The 12,861-nt window shown below is 39.9% G+C and overlaps 1 protein-coding gene across 50 annotated transcripts in view; it reads left to right on the forward strand.

The window, feature by feature from the left end:
- dock3 (dedicator of cytokinesis 3) overlaps positions 1 to 12,861 on the forward strand; it is a 406,352-nt gene that overhangs the window by 247,570 nt on the left and 145,921 nt on the right. For all 50 annotated transcript variants that reach the window (XR_015522243.1, XM_087304578.1, XM_087304583.1 and 47 more), the window contains exons 7-8: positions 4,103 to 4,187; positions 12,647 to 12,688. Coding sequence is in view for 49 of the 50 variants with exons in the window: in XM_087304578.1 (XP_087160704.1) it covers positions 4,103 to 4,187; positions 12,647 to 12,688 (127 nt within the window). In the remaining variant the exon portion in view is untranslated. The remainder of the gene's footprint in view (positions 1 to 4,102; positions 4,188 to 12,646; positions 12,689 to 12,861) is intronic.

The following is a 12,861-nucleotide window of genomic DNA, read 5'->3' on the forward strand; positions in this document are numbered from 1 at the left end:
ACTCATCGCTCTTCATCAAGGTCACCTGAAGACTCACTTCTGCGATGAGGCACTTTGTGGTTCAGGGCTTTCAGCAGGACATCTCTGCCAGGTCTTCAGATCAGCAAACTGAGAGATAATTGAGTAAATGGGATGAAATGGATTTGAGACAGGAGCACTTACAGATGCGTTCTATAAATACTTGAAGGATGAGTTGAAGAGCATCTGGAGTGTGTTTCAAACAATCTAATAATGTTTTTCATTATGCCTTACTCAGGTTAACAATTTTCTCTTGAAGAGGTCTTGTGTCTATTGGCAAGTAACACTGTTACTGTAATATGCATTTGTTGAAGGGTCTCTGCTTACTGTAAATTACTGTTCGCAGTGTTTAATATAGCCGTTTGCGAACGTAAAAGTCTTCAATGTTTTGAAAGGTTGAGTAATTCTGCTAAAACAACATGATTCAGAATTGCTTAAACAAGTCTTTTTTATTATTATTTCCACTTTTTGCTCCTGCAAAAGGGTGACAGAAAGTAGCTTAATGCTATTCTGTGGTTAACAGTGAACTCCTAATCAACTGTCAGTTTTGACCCTCAACATAGTTGCTGGTGTTGTATTAGCATTTTTTCTGTTGACCCTGTTTTCTGTTCTGCAAATGCAAATCTACTATCCAAGGGAAATTGTCTCTGACTTGAATGAATACAATAAAACTCATGCAATTGATCCTTCGCAAAGCCTCGCCCTGCGTAGTTACTGTTGCTAAGCCTGTCAAGCTTCCATTGTCAATCACAATGAGTATGTATGCGCCGGTGTCAGATATTCCCAGGGATATAAATAGTCATTTTTGGCGAACAGATAAGATATCCGAGAAAGCCAGACAAAAAAGGACTGCAGTATGCATTACAGGGGTATATTCATGACATAATAGACAACGATTAGAAAAAACAGAATCAAAATTAAAACTAGCTTAGCTTAGCCACAAAACAGGAGAGGTGAAATTTACAAATAATCTAATAATAACAGATTAAACCATGATTTCTCTTTTTTAGCCAAAAAGCCGGATAGATTAATTGTTGTGCAATGAAATATAGCGTTACTAACCGACGAGGAAACACACTTGAACAGTGCTTCTACATTATTCATTCGTAGAAAGAACAGCCAGAAAGAAGACATTTATGGATTTGTGTCAAATATTAGCCTCATTTACCCAAAAGATGTACACCTATCCCTGTCTGTACGTATGTTTGTGTGCTCTTTATACCGTTTCTATTCTAATTTGCAACTGACCAATAAGTGCAGAGAAGAGCCATCTGACCAATAAGAGCAGAGTAGAGCCATCTGACCAATAAGAGCAGAGAAGAGCCATCTGACCAGTAAGAGCAGAGTAGTGCCACCTGACCAATAAGAGCAGAGTAGGGTAATCAGAGCAGTGTGAAGCAGTCTGACTAAAAAGTGCAAGGGCCATCTGATTATTAACAACAGTCTGGCCATCTAACCAGTAAGAGCAGAGTAGGGCCACCTGGCAAATAAGAGCAGAGAAGGGCCATCTGACCAATAAGAGCAGAGAAGAGCCATCTGACCGATAAGAGCACAGTAGGGCCACCTGACCTATAAGAGCAGAGTAGGACAATCTGTCCAATAAGAACAAAGATGAGCCATCTGACCAATAAGAGCAGAGTAGGCCCATTTAACCAATGAGAGCAGAGTAAGGCCACCTGACCAATAAGAGCAGAGTAGGGCCACCTGACCAATAAGAGCAGAGAAGAGCCATCTGACCAATAAGAGCAGAGTAAGACGATCAGACCTATAAGAGCAGAGTGGGGCCACCTGACCAATAAGAGCAGAGAAGAGCCATCTGACCAATAAGAGCAGAGTAAGATGATCAGACCAATACGAGCAGACTGGGGCCACCTGACCAATAAGAGCAGAGTAGGGCCATCTGACCAATAAGTGCAGAGTTGGGCAAAATGACAAATAAGAGCAGAGAAGAGCCATCTGACCAATAACAGCAGAGTAGGGCCACCTGACCAATAAGAGCAGAGTAGGGTCACCTGACCAATAAGAGCAGAGTAGGACGATCTGACCAATTAGAGCAGAGTAGGGCCACCTGACCAATAAGAGCAAAGAAGAGACATCTGACCAATAAGAGCAGAGTAGGGCCATCTAACCAATAAGAGCAGAGAAGAGCCATCTGACCAAAAAGAGCAGAGAAAATCCATCTGACCAATAAGAGCAGAGTAAGACGATCTGACTAAAAAGAGCAGAGTAGGGCCACCAGACCAATAAGAGCAGAGTAGGACCATCTGACCAATAAGAGAAGAGTAGGACCATATTGCCAATAAGAGCAGAGTAGGACCATCTGACCAATAAGAGCAGAGTAGGGCCACCTGACCAATAAGAGCAGAGTAGGGCCATCTGACCAATAAGAGCAGAGTAGGGCAACCTGACAAATAAGAGCAGAGAAGAGCTATCTGACCAATAAGAGCAGAGTAGGGCCACCTGACCAATAAGAGCAGGATAGGATGATCTGACCAATAAGAGCAGAGTAGGGCGACCTGACCAATGTCAAGCTACCTGACCACTCAAATCAGGAGTTGGGCCACCTGATTTTGTTTTAGACACGATGTAAACAGAGCAGATCCTTCAGTGTACATTATGAGAACATTAAAGCATTTTTACCCTGAGTTGAAGTAAATTATTTGTCTAAAACCTATAAGAAAAAAAAAAGAATAAGCATAATATGGGCGGTTTATGTAAGATTGCAAGACGGTTTATTTGTTGACAACAAGACATCAGCGACGTCTTGACGTAACAAATTAGCTGCATTTTCACAGCAATTGTGGAGTACATCAAGCTTGTCATCACTAAAAACTGTTAATTGTCACATAATAAGTTTGTTACTGTCTGTTTACACAAAGTCGTCAGCAAATAGATTTATTTATGCTCTGATACAAGCCAACGATGCAAGATGTCTCTCTGGAGAACTCATTTGCAAGTAGACTTTCAGAAAATATGCAGAAATATTAGCACACCCCTGGCTAGGCAGGGGCGGTGGGTTATGCTAATGCTAATTATTTGATTGAGAGCACAACAACCAAAGCAAAAGGGTAGAAATAAGCACCAAGCATGCCCTAGAAACAACTCCAACACCCTAGCAACCACCTTACCTGTCAAGCATGAAGAAGATTTTAGCAGTGCAATGGGTACATTAGCGCTATTAGCATTATTCAAACCAGTTTACCCATTTAGCAAACACCCACATCCGAACAAATGTTTAAATTAAGTTGGAATAGCTGCTTTAGCATTAATAGCATAATTTCAACCATGTTTCACCATTTAGCAAACACCCAGAACATCTGAACAATTTAATGAAGTTGGGATAGCTACATTAGCATTATTAGCATTATTTAAACTACTTTAACCGTTTACCGAACACCCAGAACATCCGAACAAATGTTTAAAAGAAGTTGCGATAGCTGCATTAGCATTATTTAAACCACTTTAACCATTTAGCGAACACCCAGAACATCCGAACAAATGTTTGAATAAAGATGCGATAGCTGCATTAGTGTTATTAGCAATATTAGCACCCAGAACATCCAAACAAATGTTTAAAAACTAATGCTAGTCGTTAATTCAGGATTCCCAGTGTGTTGATGGGGTTTTATTTATGTCTGGGACACCTGACAGTTGTGATGTTTATGTTATATTAAGACACTTTATAGCATGCTATTGCTGTCATGCTTTGTTTATGAGGGCAACAGCTGTTTCTATAGTTCTACAGTGCGACAGCTGCACATTGCGCTCATGCTAGCAGCTTTCTGTGCACATTATTCATACAATCCTCCCAATTTTAACTATTCACTTTGGATTAACCTGGAAAATAGAGTGGAAAATATGCATCTTGTGTCGTGTTTTCGAAGCTAGCGCCCGATATTTGCAATGTAGCGATTGATGCATAAAAAAAGACAGCACATGGCTAAATGCCCACCACAACAGGTGGACACAACAGCTTGACAGATTTTCTGTTCTTTTATTATCCACAATATTATACAGTCTGTGTGTTTCGGGAGAGAGTAATCTCGGTTAATCTATGTCCTTCTTCTTTCTCTGTGTTTGACAGACATTTAGGCTTAGATCTGGTGCCCAGGAAGGAGTTCGAGATGGTCGATGCGGATCAGATCAGCGTTTCTGATCTTTACAAAATGGTAAGTTGATGGACTGCATTCAGATGACGGTGTGTTTTCATCTGTTCATCTGTGAAGTGTTACATTTTACTGTGGTAGAGTCCAGATGTGGTGGAAAACAGTTAAGGGATGCTTTAATATATAACATTTAATTTAATACATGTGTTTTACTTATTTACACACTCAAAGTAAAATAAATAAAATGCAACACATTATTATTAACCCCTTCAGACCTGAATTATGTTCCAAATTTTAGAAAAATGGGATGTCATGTGATGTCCATTGTAATGGATGCAGGGTTAATATTATTAATATACTGAAGATGCATGGGCACCTATTGTATTGGTTCTGGTTCTTGTTATTATTCTTGCTGCTTCTTCCTCTTCTTCTTTTTCCGCTCTGGGAGTTTATGGCAACATTATGAGTCGTTTACGTTGTTTGTGCAGACTTTGGCACACTGATAGAGGACAGTCTGATCTAATCTGTTTCCTGGATCGTTTGAGAAGTGTGAGTGCTCTGAATCGGACTCAGTCGTGGGTCACTTGGCTGGCCCTGGCCCGGTTGGAAGAGGTGTGCCAGAGGACAGTTCTCTTAGGCTCAGGCGTAGTACACTTGTAGTGTGAGTGCAAAGCACGCCCAAGCCCGAATCTAAAAACGAGATGTCACTTTTTCGGAATTGTTTCATATGGATTTATTAATCATTCTTACTGTTCAATTAATGCAAACTGTCATAGATTATTAAAGACGCAAACCCCTCACTGCACGACAGCTGCACCTTTAGCAAACCTCCTAAGTCCAGCACTAGGACTTTATGATTGTTTATGAGCGTCAAAAGTGGCAGATCTGTTCGGCGAAATATTTGACTGTGTGTCAACGCATCTCAAACACCTAAAACGATATAACTAAACAAATGTCCACTTTGCTGAGCGAGAGCGCTTCTTACTGAACAGCGCATCATCGATGTAAGCGTGCCGAGGCCCAAATGTAATGTGAGGGCAGGCCGTCAGGGAAGACCAGAGGGGGGCCAAGCGTGCTTTGGCCTGGTTCAAGCAACTGTACATAGTGTGAGTAAGCCCTAACTCAAACTCTCTAGCGCCACCTCTTGTCCAAAGTTTCACTTATGTTTATCGTTATAACTTTCGAACCAAATGGGCTACGATCAAAATTTTCTGGCTCAAGATTCCTAGCCTTAAGCGGATTCCCACGCACTTGTCATTTTCCGTAATGAAAACCTGTTTGAATGAACTCGTCTTAGGCCATTTATCAAATATTCACCAAAATTGAATCACATGATCTTTACACAATGCTGACCAAAAGTTATTGAATGCAAGTTGATTAGACTTAAATTGTTTTTGATTAACTTGCGAACAAATTTAACATAGATGTTGCGAAAATAGGTGTGAGGCGATATATCCATAACGCATTGACATATTCACAGCAAACTTGGTGTGTGTTATCACAACCATGGTCTGAGGTGAGCTGCCGCTTTTCAGTGCACTACCCCCTAGTGGTCCGGAAATAGAGCTTTTTTTCCGTATAACTTCTCAACCCTTTGTCCAAAACTCATAATTGATCTCTTTTAATCCGGCGGAGCATGACAAAGTCGAATGATGTCGGATTTTCCCGGGTCAACCATTTTGGCTGTCAGCCATTTTGAATTATGTCAAAAATTGATATATTCTACGGACGCATTGGCAAGTTGTTATGAAGGTCGAAGTGTGTCTTCGAGATTGTGCCCTGAAGGTGCTCAAAAAGTTTAGTTGCAGCGCCAACATTATAACGATGTTTCTAAATAGGCTAATAACTTTTGACTAATTTTTCCTATTGTTACGAAACTAGTCTTGAGACATTCCTTGGTTGTCCTTAGAGTATCAAAACCATTTATGCCTTAATAACTGAATTTCCTGTCTGCCATCTTGCCTTAAATAAAAAACCTAGTTGGTTGATTTGTTCAAATTAGACTCAGATCATTTTCAGATGCTGATAAAAAGGTTATTGAATTTGTGTGCATGGGTGAATCGTTTTTTGTTTACTGTATGCTGGATAAGTTGGTGGTTCATTCTGCTGTTGTGACCCCTGATTAATAAAGAGACTAAGCTGAAAAGAAAATGAATGAATTTATTATTATTATTGTTGTTATTATTATTATTATCATTATAATTGTTATAATTATTGCTTATTAATATTATTATCACATTTTCCCAGAGTTTCCGTGAAGAATGTGAGTTTTGTAGGATCTGTATCCGGAAACAAAAGAACTGTTTAAAGTGTCTGACTAAGCCGTTTCCCAAACTTTTTGGGGGGCTAAATTGAGAGTAAAAGCGAGCACTCGTGGGTCGGGCAGCTGAATGTTGACTTGAATCGTAAGAGCCGCAGCCAAACACTCACAGGTCACAGAGAGAGATCAGTGCCGCTCCATGTGTGGGAGGCGGAGGAGTTTCACACAAACACTAAAAATAAAGAACCAGAAGAAAGGAGGATAGAAAAGAAGGAGGCTGGTGAAGAGAACACAAAGACGGAGATGTGAGGAGACTTTTACTTGCCCTCCAGCATCACAGAAACACTGAGCTCAGACACAGCAGACCTTTCCTTTTCATAGAAGATACTGCTGCATCTCCTCCAGGAGAGACAATGATTCAGCCAAAGAGCTTCGGGGTTACTTAGATTACGACTATTAGTTTTATAGGTTATTCACTTTAGGATTAATTGTTTGGGTTTTATAGAGAGACGGTGAGGGGGAATCAGCCTTATTTATTTTTTTTGTTATTTTCGGCCCCGTCACTTTATTTATCAGAGGTCGCCACAGCGGAATGAACTGCCAACTATTCCAACATATGTTTTACACAGCGGATGCCTTTTCAGCTACAACCCAGCCCTGGGAAACACCCATACACACTCATACACATACACACTCATACACTACGGCCAGTTTAGTTAATCAATAGTTAATAATAAAGGGACTAAGCCCAAGGAAAATGAATGAATGAATGAATGAATAAAGTTCACAAGTTTTAGCTGTAATTTACTTGGTAAATAGGTAGATTTGCCATATATACTGCTACTTTCTGATGACGAATAAATGTAGAATGTAAATTTTCCTTACTGAAATCAACATCCCTTTGCACTTGAGTAACACACTTGCAGCGGACGTCCTGTGAGTAGCGTACAGTATTAGCAATGCACAGTGACCTCGCTTAATTAGTGCCTTCCAAATGAATACCGCAGACGTATTTCACAATAGACCACAGTATATATTCATCTAAGTTAGTCAGAAACTGATCCTCACTGAAGTGTGTTGTACATGGCTGTACAATCTGCCGCGCTCACAGTGCCGCAAGGCGCTATTTTAGATTAATGAGTCCCGCCAGGCATGCGTTTAGCCTCCCTCATGGTGAACGTGAGAACAGAAGGAAAGATATTTGTTTTACCGACATTTCTCCATTCGGCCTGAAATCCTCCACTGGGTTTGCAAATGGAGCTTTACTTCACTCGCTCGTTGTCATGCACTAGATCAAGGAAATCTTGCCTTTTATCATTAGATAGAGTGCATGCGGCTTTGATGATTCCTTCCGCTAGTCCGTCTTGTGAAGGTAATTATTAGTGGTGTTTACTAAGGGAAGCATCAATATCACTGTACCCTATATCAGCTAAAAACACTTGACTGAAACCTTTCAGTGCCCCACCAAACAACTATAATGCCATGGCAACAACTTTCAGTGCCCTAGCAACTACTTATATCACTAGACTTAGACTACCACCTACCTGAATGTAACGGGTGCCAGCTCAGGAGGCCCTTTAGCAACTGATATTGAAAGCATTTAGCTTCTTCAGCCTCTATTGTGTCTTTTGAGTTTTTTTTGATTGCACACATGCCCGCTATCCCAAACACTGGCTAAAATCCTATGAGAGCAAGGTGAGTTAGGGTAAATTAGTGCTGTGACCTGGATGAGAGTGAGGACTGGGGCAGGTCTTGACTGATGCTAACAGGCTACAGTCTTCTGTATTGTTATCAGTGCACATTTACTTATCTTAAAGTTCCTTAGGAACCACTGCAACATCTAGATAATTTAAATGTATAATTCACCCAACAATGAAAATGTACAGTTAATTTACTCACCCTCAGGTCTCTGGTTTGTCTGGTTGACTGATGCTACCAGTATTGGTATTAGCCCCCAAAGGGAAAGTTCCTCCAAAAATGAAAATGTACAATTTACTTACCCTCAGGCCTCTGGTTTGTGTTCTTTAGCATTTTTGTTAATATACACATCTTTTATTGTAGAAACACTGGTTCAAATCCTATGAGAGCAGGGTGAATAAAACTGAAAGGGTAAATTGGTGCCGTGACCCGTATGGGAGAGAGGTTTGGGAGGCTGAATGATACTGTCAGTCTTCAGTCTTTAGTATTGTTATTAGTCCCCTTTTGAACTACAGCAAACTCCTTGATAAATTAAAGACAATTAATCTAAAAATAAAGATTTATCGTTGATTTACTTACTCTCAGGCTTCTGGTTGACTGATTATTAGTCCCCTTTGAAACCATCTTAAAGTTTCTTAGAAACCACTGCAAATACATTGATCATTTAAAGGGATAGTTCATCCAGAAATGAAAGTTTACAGTTAATGTACAGTTAATTCGCTCACCCTCAGGCCTCTGGTTTGTGTTCCTTAGCTTGTTTGTTAGTGCACATGTCTACTATCCTGAAAAACAAGTTAAATATTTGGTCTTTCTTTAGTCTTCTATCCTATGTGTGCAGGATGAGTAGAACTGGAAGGGTAACTTGGTGCCATGACCCGGATGGGAGGGAGGTTTTGGGCTGATTGATACTACCAGGCTACAGTCTTTACTGTTGTTTTTAGTTTATTAGTCCCTTTAAACCATCTTAAAGTTCCTTAGGAACCACTGCAAATACCTTGTATATTTAAAGGAATAGTTCATCCAAAAACAAAAATGTACAGTTAATTTACGATTAATTTACTCACCCTCAGTCATCTGGTTTGTGTTCTTTAGCTTGTTTGTTAGTGCACTTGTCTACTATCTTGAAAAACAATGGCAAATCTTTGTTCTTTTTAGGTTCAAATCTTATTAGAGCAGGATGAGTAGAACTGGAAGGGTAATTGGTGCCGTGACCCAGATGAGAGGGAAGTTTGGGGGGCTGAATGATACTACTAGGCTAGAGTCTTTGTTAATGTTATTAGTCCCCTTTGGAACCATCTTAAAGTTCATTAGGAACCACTGCAGATATCGTGATAATTTAAAGGAATAGTTCATTTAAAAACAAAAATGTACAGTTAATTTATGCTTAATTTATTCACCCTCAGTCATCTGGGTTGTGTTCTTTAGCTTGTTTGTTAGTGCACTTGCCTACTATCTTAAAAAAAACAAGTCAAACCTTTGTCTTTTTTCATTCAGATCTTATCAGAGCAGGATGAGTAAAACTAGAAGAGTAAATTGGTGCCGTGACCCAAATGGGAGGGAGGTTTTGGGGGCTGAATGATACTACCAGGCGGCAGTCTTCTGTGTTGTTATTAGTCTCCATTTGAACCATCTTAACGTTTTTAATAACCACTGCAAACACCTTGATAAATTAAAATGATCCGAAAATGAAGATTTACAGTTGTTTTACTCACTCTCAGGCTTCTGGTTGACTGATTCGACCAGGCTACAGTTTTTAGTATTGTTATTAGTCCCCTTTGGAACCATCTTAAAGTTCCTTGGGAACCCCTGCAAATATCTTAATGATTTAAAGGAATAGTTCATCCTAAAACAAAAAAAAATTACAGTTCATTTACAGTTAATGTACAGTTATTTTACTCACCCTCAGGCCTCTGGTTTGTGTTCTTCAGCTTGTGTGTTAGTGCACATGCCTACTATCCTAAAAAACAAGTCAAGTCTTTGGTCTTTCTTTGCTTAAAATCTATTAAGGGCAAGGTGAGTAGAACTGAAACAGCAGATTGGTGTTGTGACTCGGATGGGAGGGAGGGTTGGGGTGGGCTGATTGATGTTACCAGACTACAGTCTTTAGTATTTGTATTTGTCCCCATTTGAACCATCTTAACATTTCTTCTACTGAAGATGCTTTTCTTTAGTACAACATTAAAAGAAGATTCTAACTTAATAAGATTAGTTTAACCAAGATAATATTAAAGATCTTTTTTTTCCAGTTCCTACGTTTTTTGGGCCAGCATTAGGGCTTTATTTTGACGGTCCATGCGCAGAGCGCAAAACGCAGGGTACAAACGCTTTCAGGGCGTGTCAGAACACATTTTTGCTAATTTACGGACGGGAAAATCTGTTTTGCGCCAAGGCGCATCGGCTAAAAGGGTTGAGTTTATTTTCTTAATGAGTTACAGGTGTGTTTTGAGAATAAACCAATTAGAGTCTCATCTCCCATTCCCTTTAAGACCCAGCTGCGTCGCGCCAAGAGCGCATTCGCTATTTACAGGACGCAAAGAAAGTCTAAGTGGAAACAATGAGCATTTCACAAGCAAACAGTTAACAATTGACAGTTTTTTAACAGAAAACTGTTAAACAGAGCATCTACTGCGTGAGAATGAGAGATAATGGAACTACTTTCACATTCGCTCTTGGATAGGGAAACCTTTACGCACAGACATCAATTAGCCTATAAATAATTAATTTTGTTTGTTAAGCGCAAAGATTTGTTTCAAAACTATTTCTAAATTCAGTTCTAATTTCCAGCAAACGAATAAATGAACAATAATGACCAAGTGTGGTCAGAATACTGAATTATTTCCAAATACACCTGCCATGCCCCATATGGTCTAAAACCTGACAGGTGGGCAAATCTAAGCTTGTTTTTAATAAAACAAATATAAATATGGATATATTAAATAATACTGCTAATAATATTAACATTTTACAAAAGCAAATTGTTATAAATGAACTGAAAAAGCCTCCTGAGATGAAGAAGACATAAAAGCAGTGATTTTTCATATTTATGTAGGCTAGAAAATAATATGATTTGTAATATTTTAATCCTTTATATTTATATCCTATATATATTCTTATCATATCCTATATATATCCTTAATATTTACATTTTTTTCATATGTAAAGATATTTGCCCAATGCTCTCTTGTGCGTATTAAGCAGTGCGTAAGCGAGGCGCAACTCTGCGCCGGAGTTTAGACCGGGTTAGTTTTGGTCTAATGAAAAATCTATTATAGTTTCTCAAAATAGCAACGCGCCAGCAGTCCGCCTCAGAACGCCTTCCTTTTTAGACCAGAACACCTATGGGCGCAAAAATGAGCGCTAATGCATTTGCTATGTAAACAGCGTAGAGCAACGCCACAAAACGACTCTTGTGCCAAGCTGAAACTACCAAAAGACTATTGCGCCGCGTCTTGCGCCACACTGCGCCGGGTGTATGATAGGGCCCATTGTGTTCACTCGTTCTTTTTCGATAGATTTGCCACCATACACTTTGTTCACTAACACAGACAAGATCTCGACATTTTTGGTATCAAAACTACAAGGTACCAAATCACAAGACGTTTTTCAATACTCAAGAGTCGGTCAAATTACTCAATGCCTAAAACATATAAATCTCTATAGTCAGCCCTGCTTAAACCAGAACACCCAAACTACACCAATTCAAAACAACTTGACTCCACCCACCAAAACACTGTGGCAACTGTCGAGCCATCGAGAACACCTGAGCAACAACATAGTGATGCGACTCCAGCAGAACACCATGGCATTGTGTGTGTATGATTTGAGTGGGAAGGCACAATCTATTTTACATTTGCGCATTTTGCTTGCCCCTGATCCGACCATGCACTCGCCGACGGGGGTTTGTGTTGAATGCTGGGTAATTTATTCTAAATGGCGTCAAAAGCACCGGAGAGAAAGATGCAAGCTAAGAAACACAGACTCATAATTCACCCAGGCTCCCGGGCGGGATGTGTGCGTGTGTGTGTGTGTGTGTGTGTGTGTGTGTGTGTGTGTGTGTGTGTGTGTGTGTGTGTGTGTGTGTGTGTGTGTGTGTGTGTGTGTGTGTGTTTCAGCATGCGATTATGAGCATGTGTTTGTGCTTGTGCTGACGATGCCTCTGTGAATATGATTAATCTAGATGTAGAGATCTCACGAGATAATAATCTGAACATCTATACAGTTTTGTGGAAAGCTAGATAAATAAGTGTTCAAACCCTGGAGATAGTGTTGTGTTTACTCAATTAAAGATCAAACATGGTATTGTGTTCCCTTAGAAATGTATAATTGTTGTAATGTGATACTGTTTGAAAAGCTTTCAGTGCAAGCGAGTATAGCATCCACAGTCAGCACTTAATACATCTGGGTTTGAGAAACGTTCATTCTAATGGACAGGATATGTCTGCCATGGAGGTACAGCCAAGACAGTGTGTCTGAAATTCTGTATATACCCACTGACTGGATTTAAGTCTGAGTTTCACCCATATGTGACCACAGTGTTTGTCTCTTTCCTTCTCTCGCTCGACAGCACCTCTCCAGCAGACACAGCGTCCAGCAAAGCACATCCCAGGTATGTTTGTCATGCTCAGCACTATCTGAGGACTTGTCAGAATTGCTTAGGGTTGTTAACATGTGCAGAAAGCTTTTGTAGGTCATGGATCACCACGGGCTGAAATATGACAGTTGATCTAAACACCTTGTTTATTCCATTTTGGTGATGCTAATAGGTCTTTTGTAGCCCTG

This window comes from Danio rerio, chromosome 22 (genome assembly GCF_052040795.2).
Source record: "Danio rerio strain M-AB ecotype USA chromosome 22, GRCz13ab, whole genome shotgun sequence".
In the NCBI taxonomy this organism is placed as follows: Eukaryota; Metazoa; Chordata; class Actinopteri; order Cypriniformes; family Danionidae; genus Danio; species Danio rerio.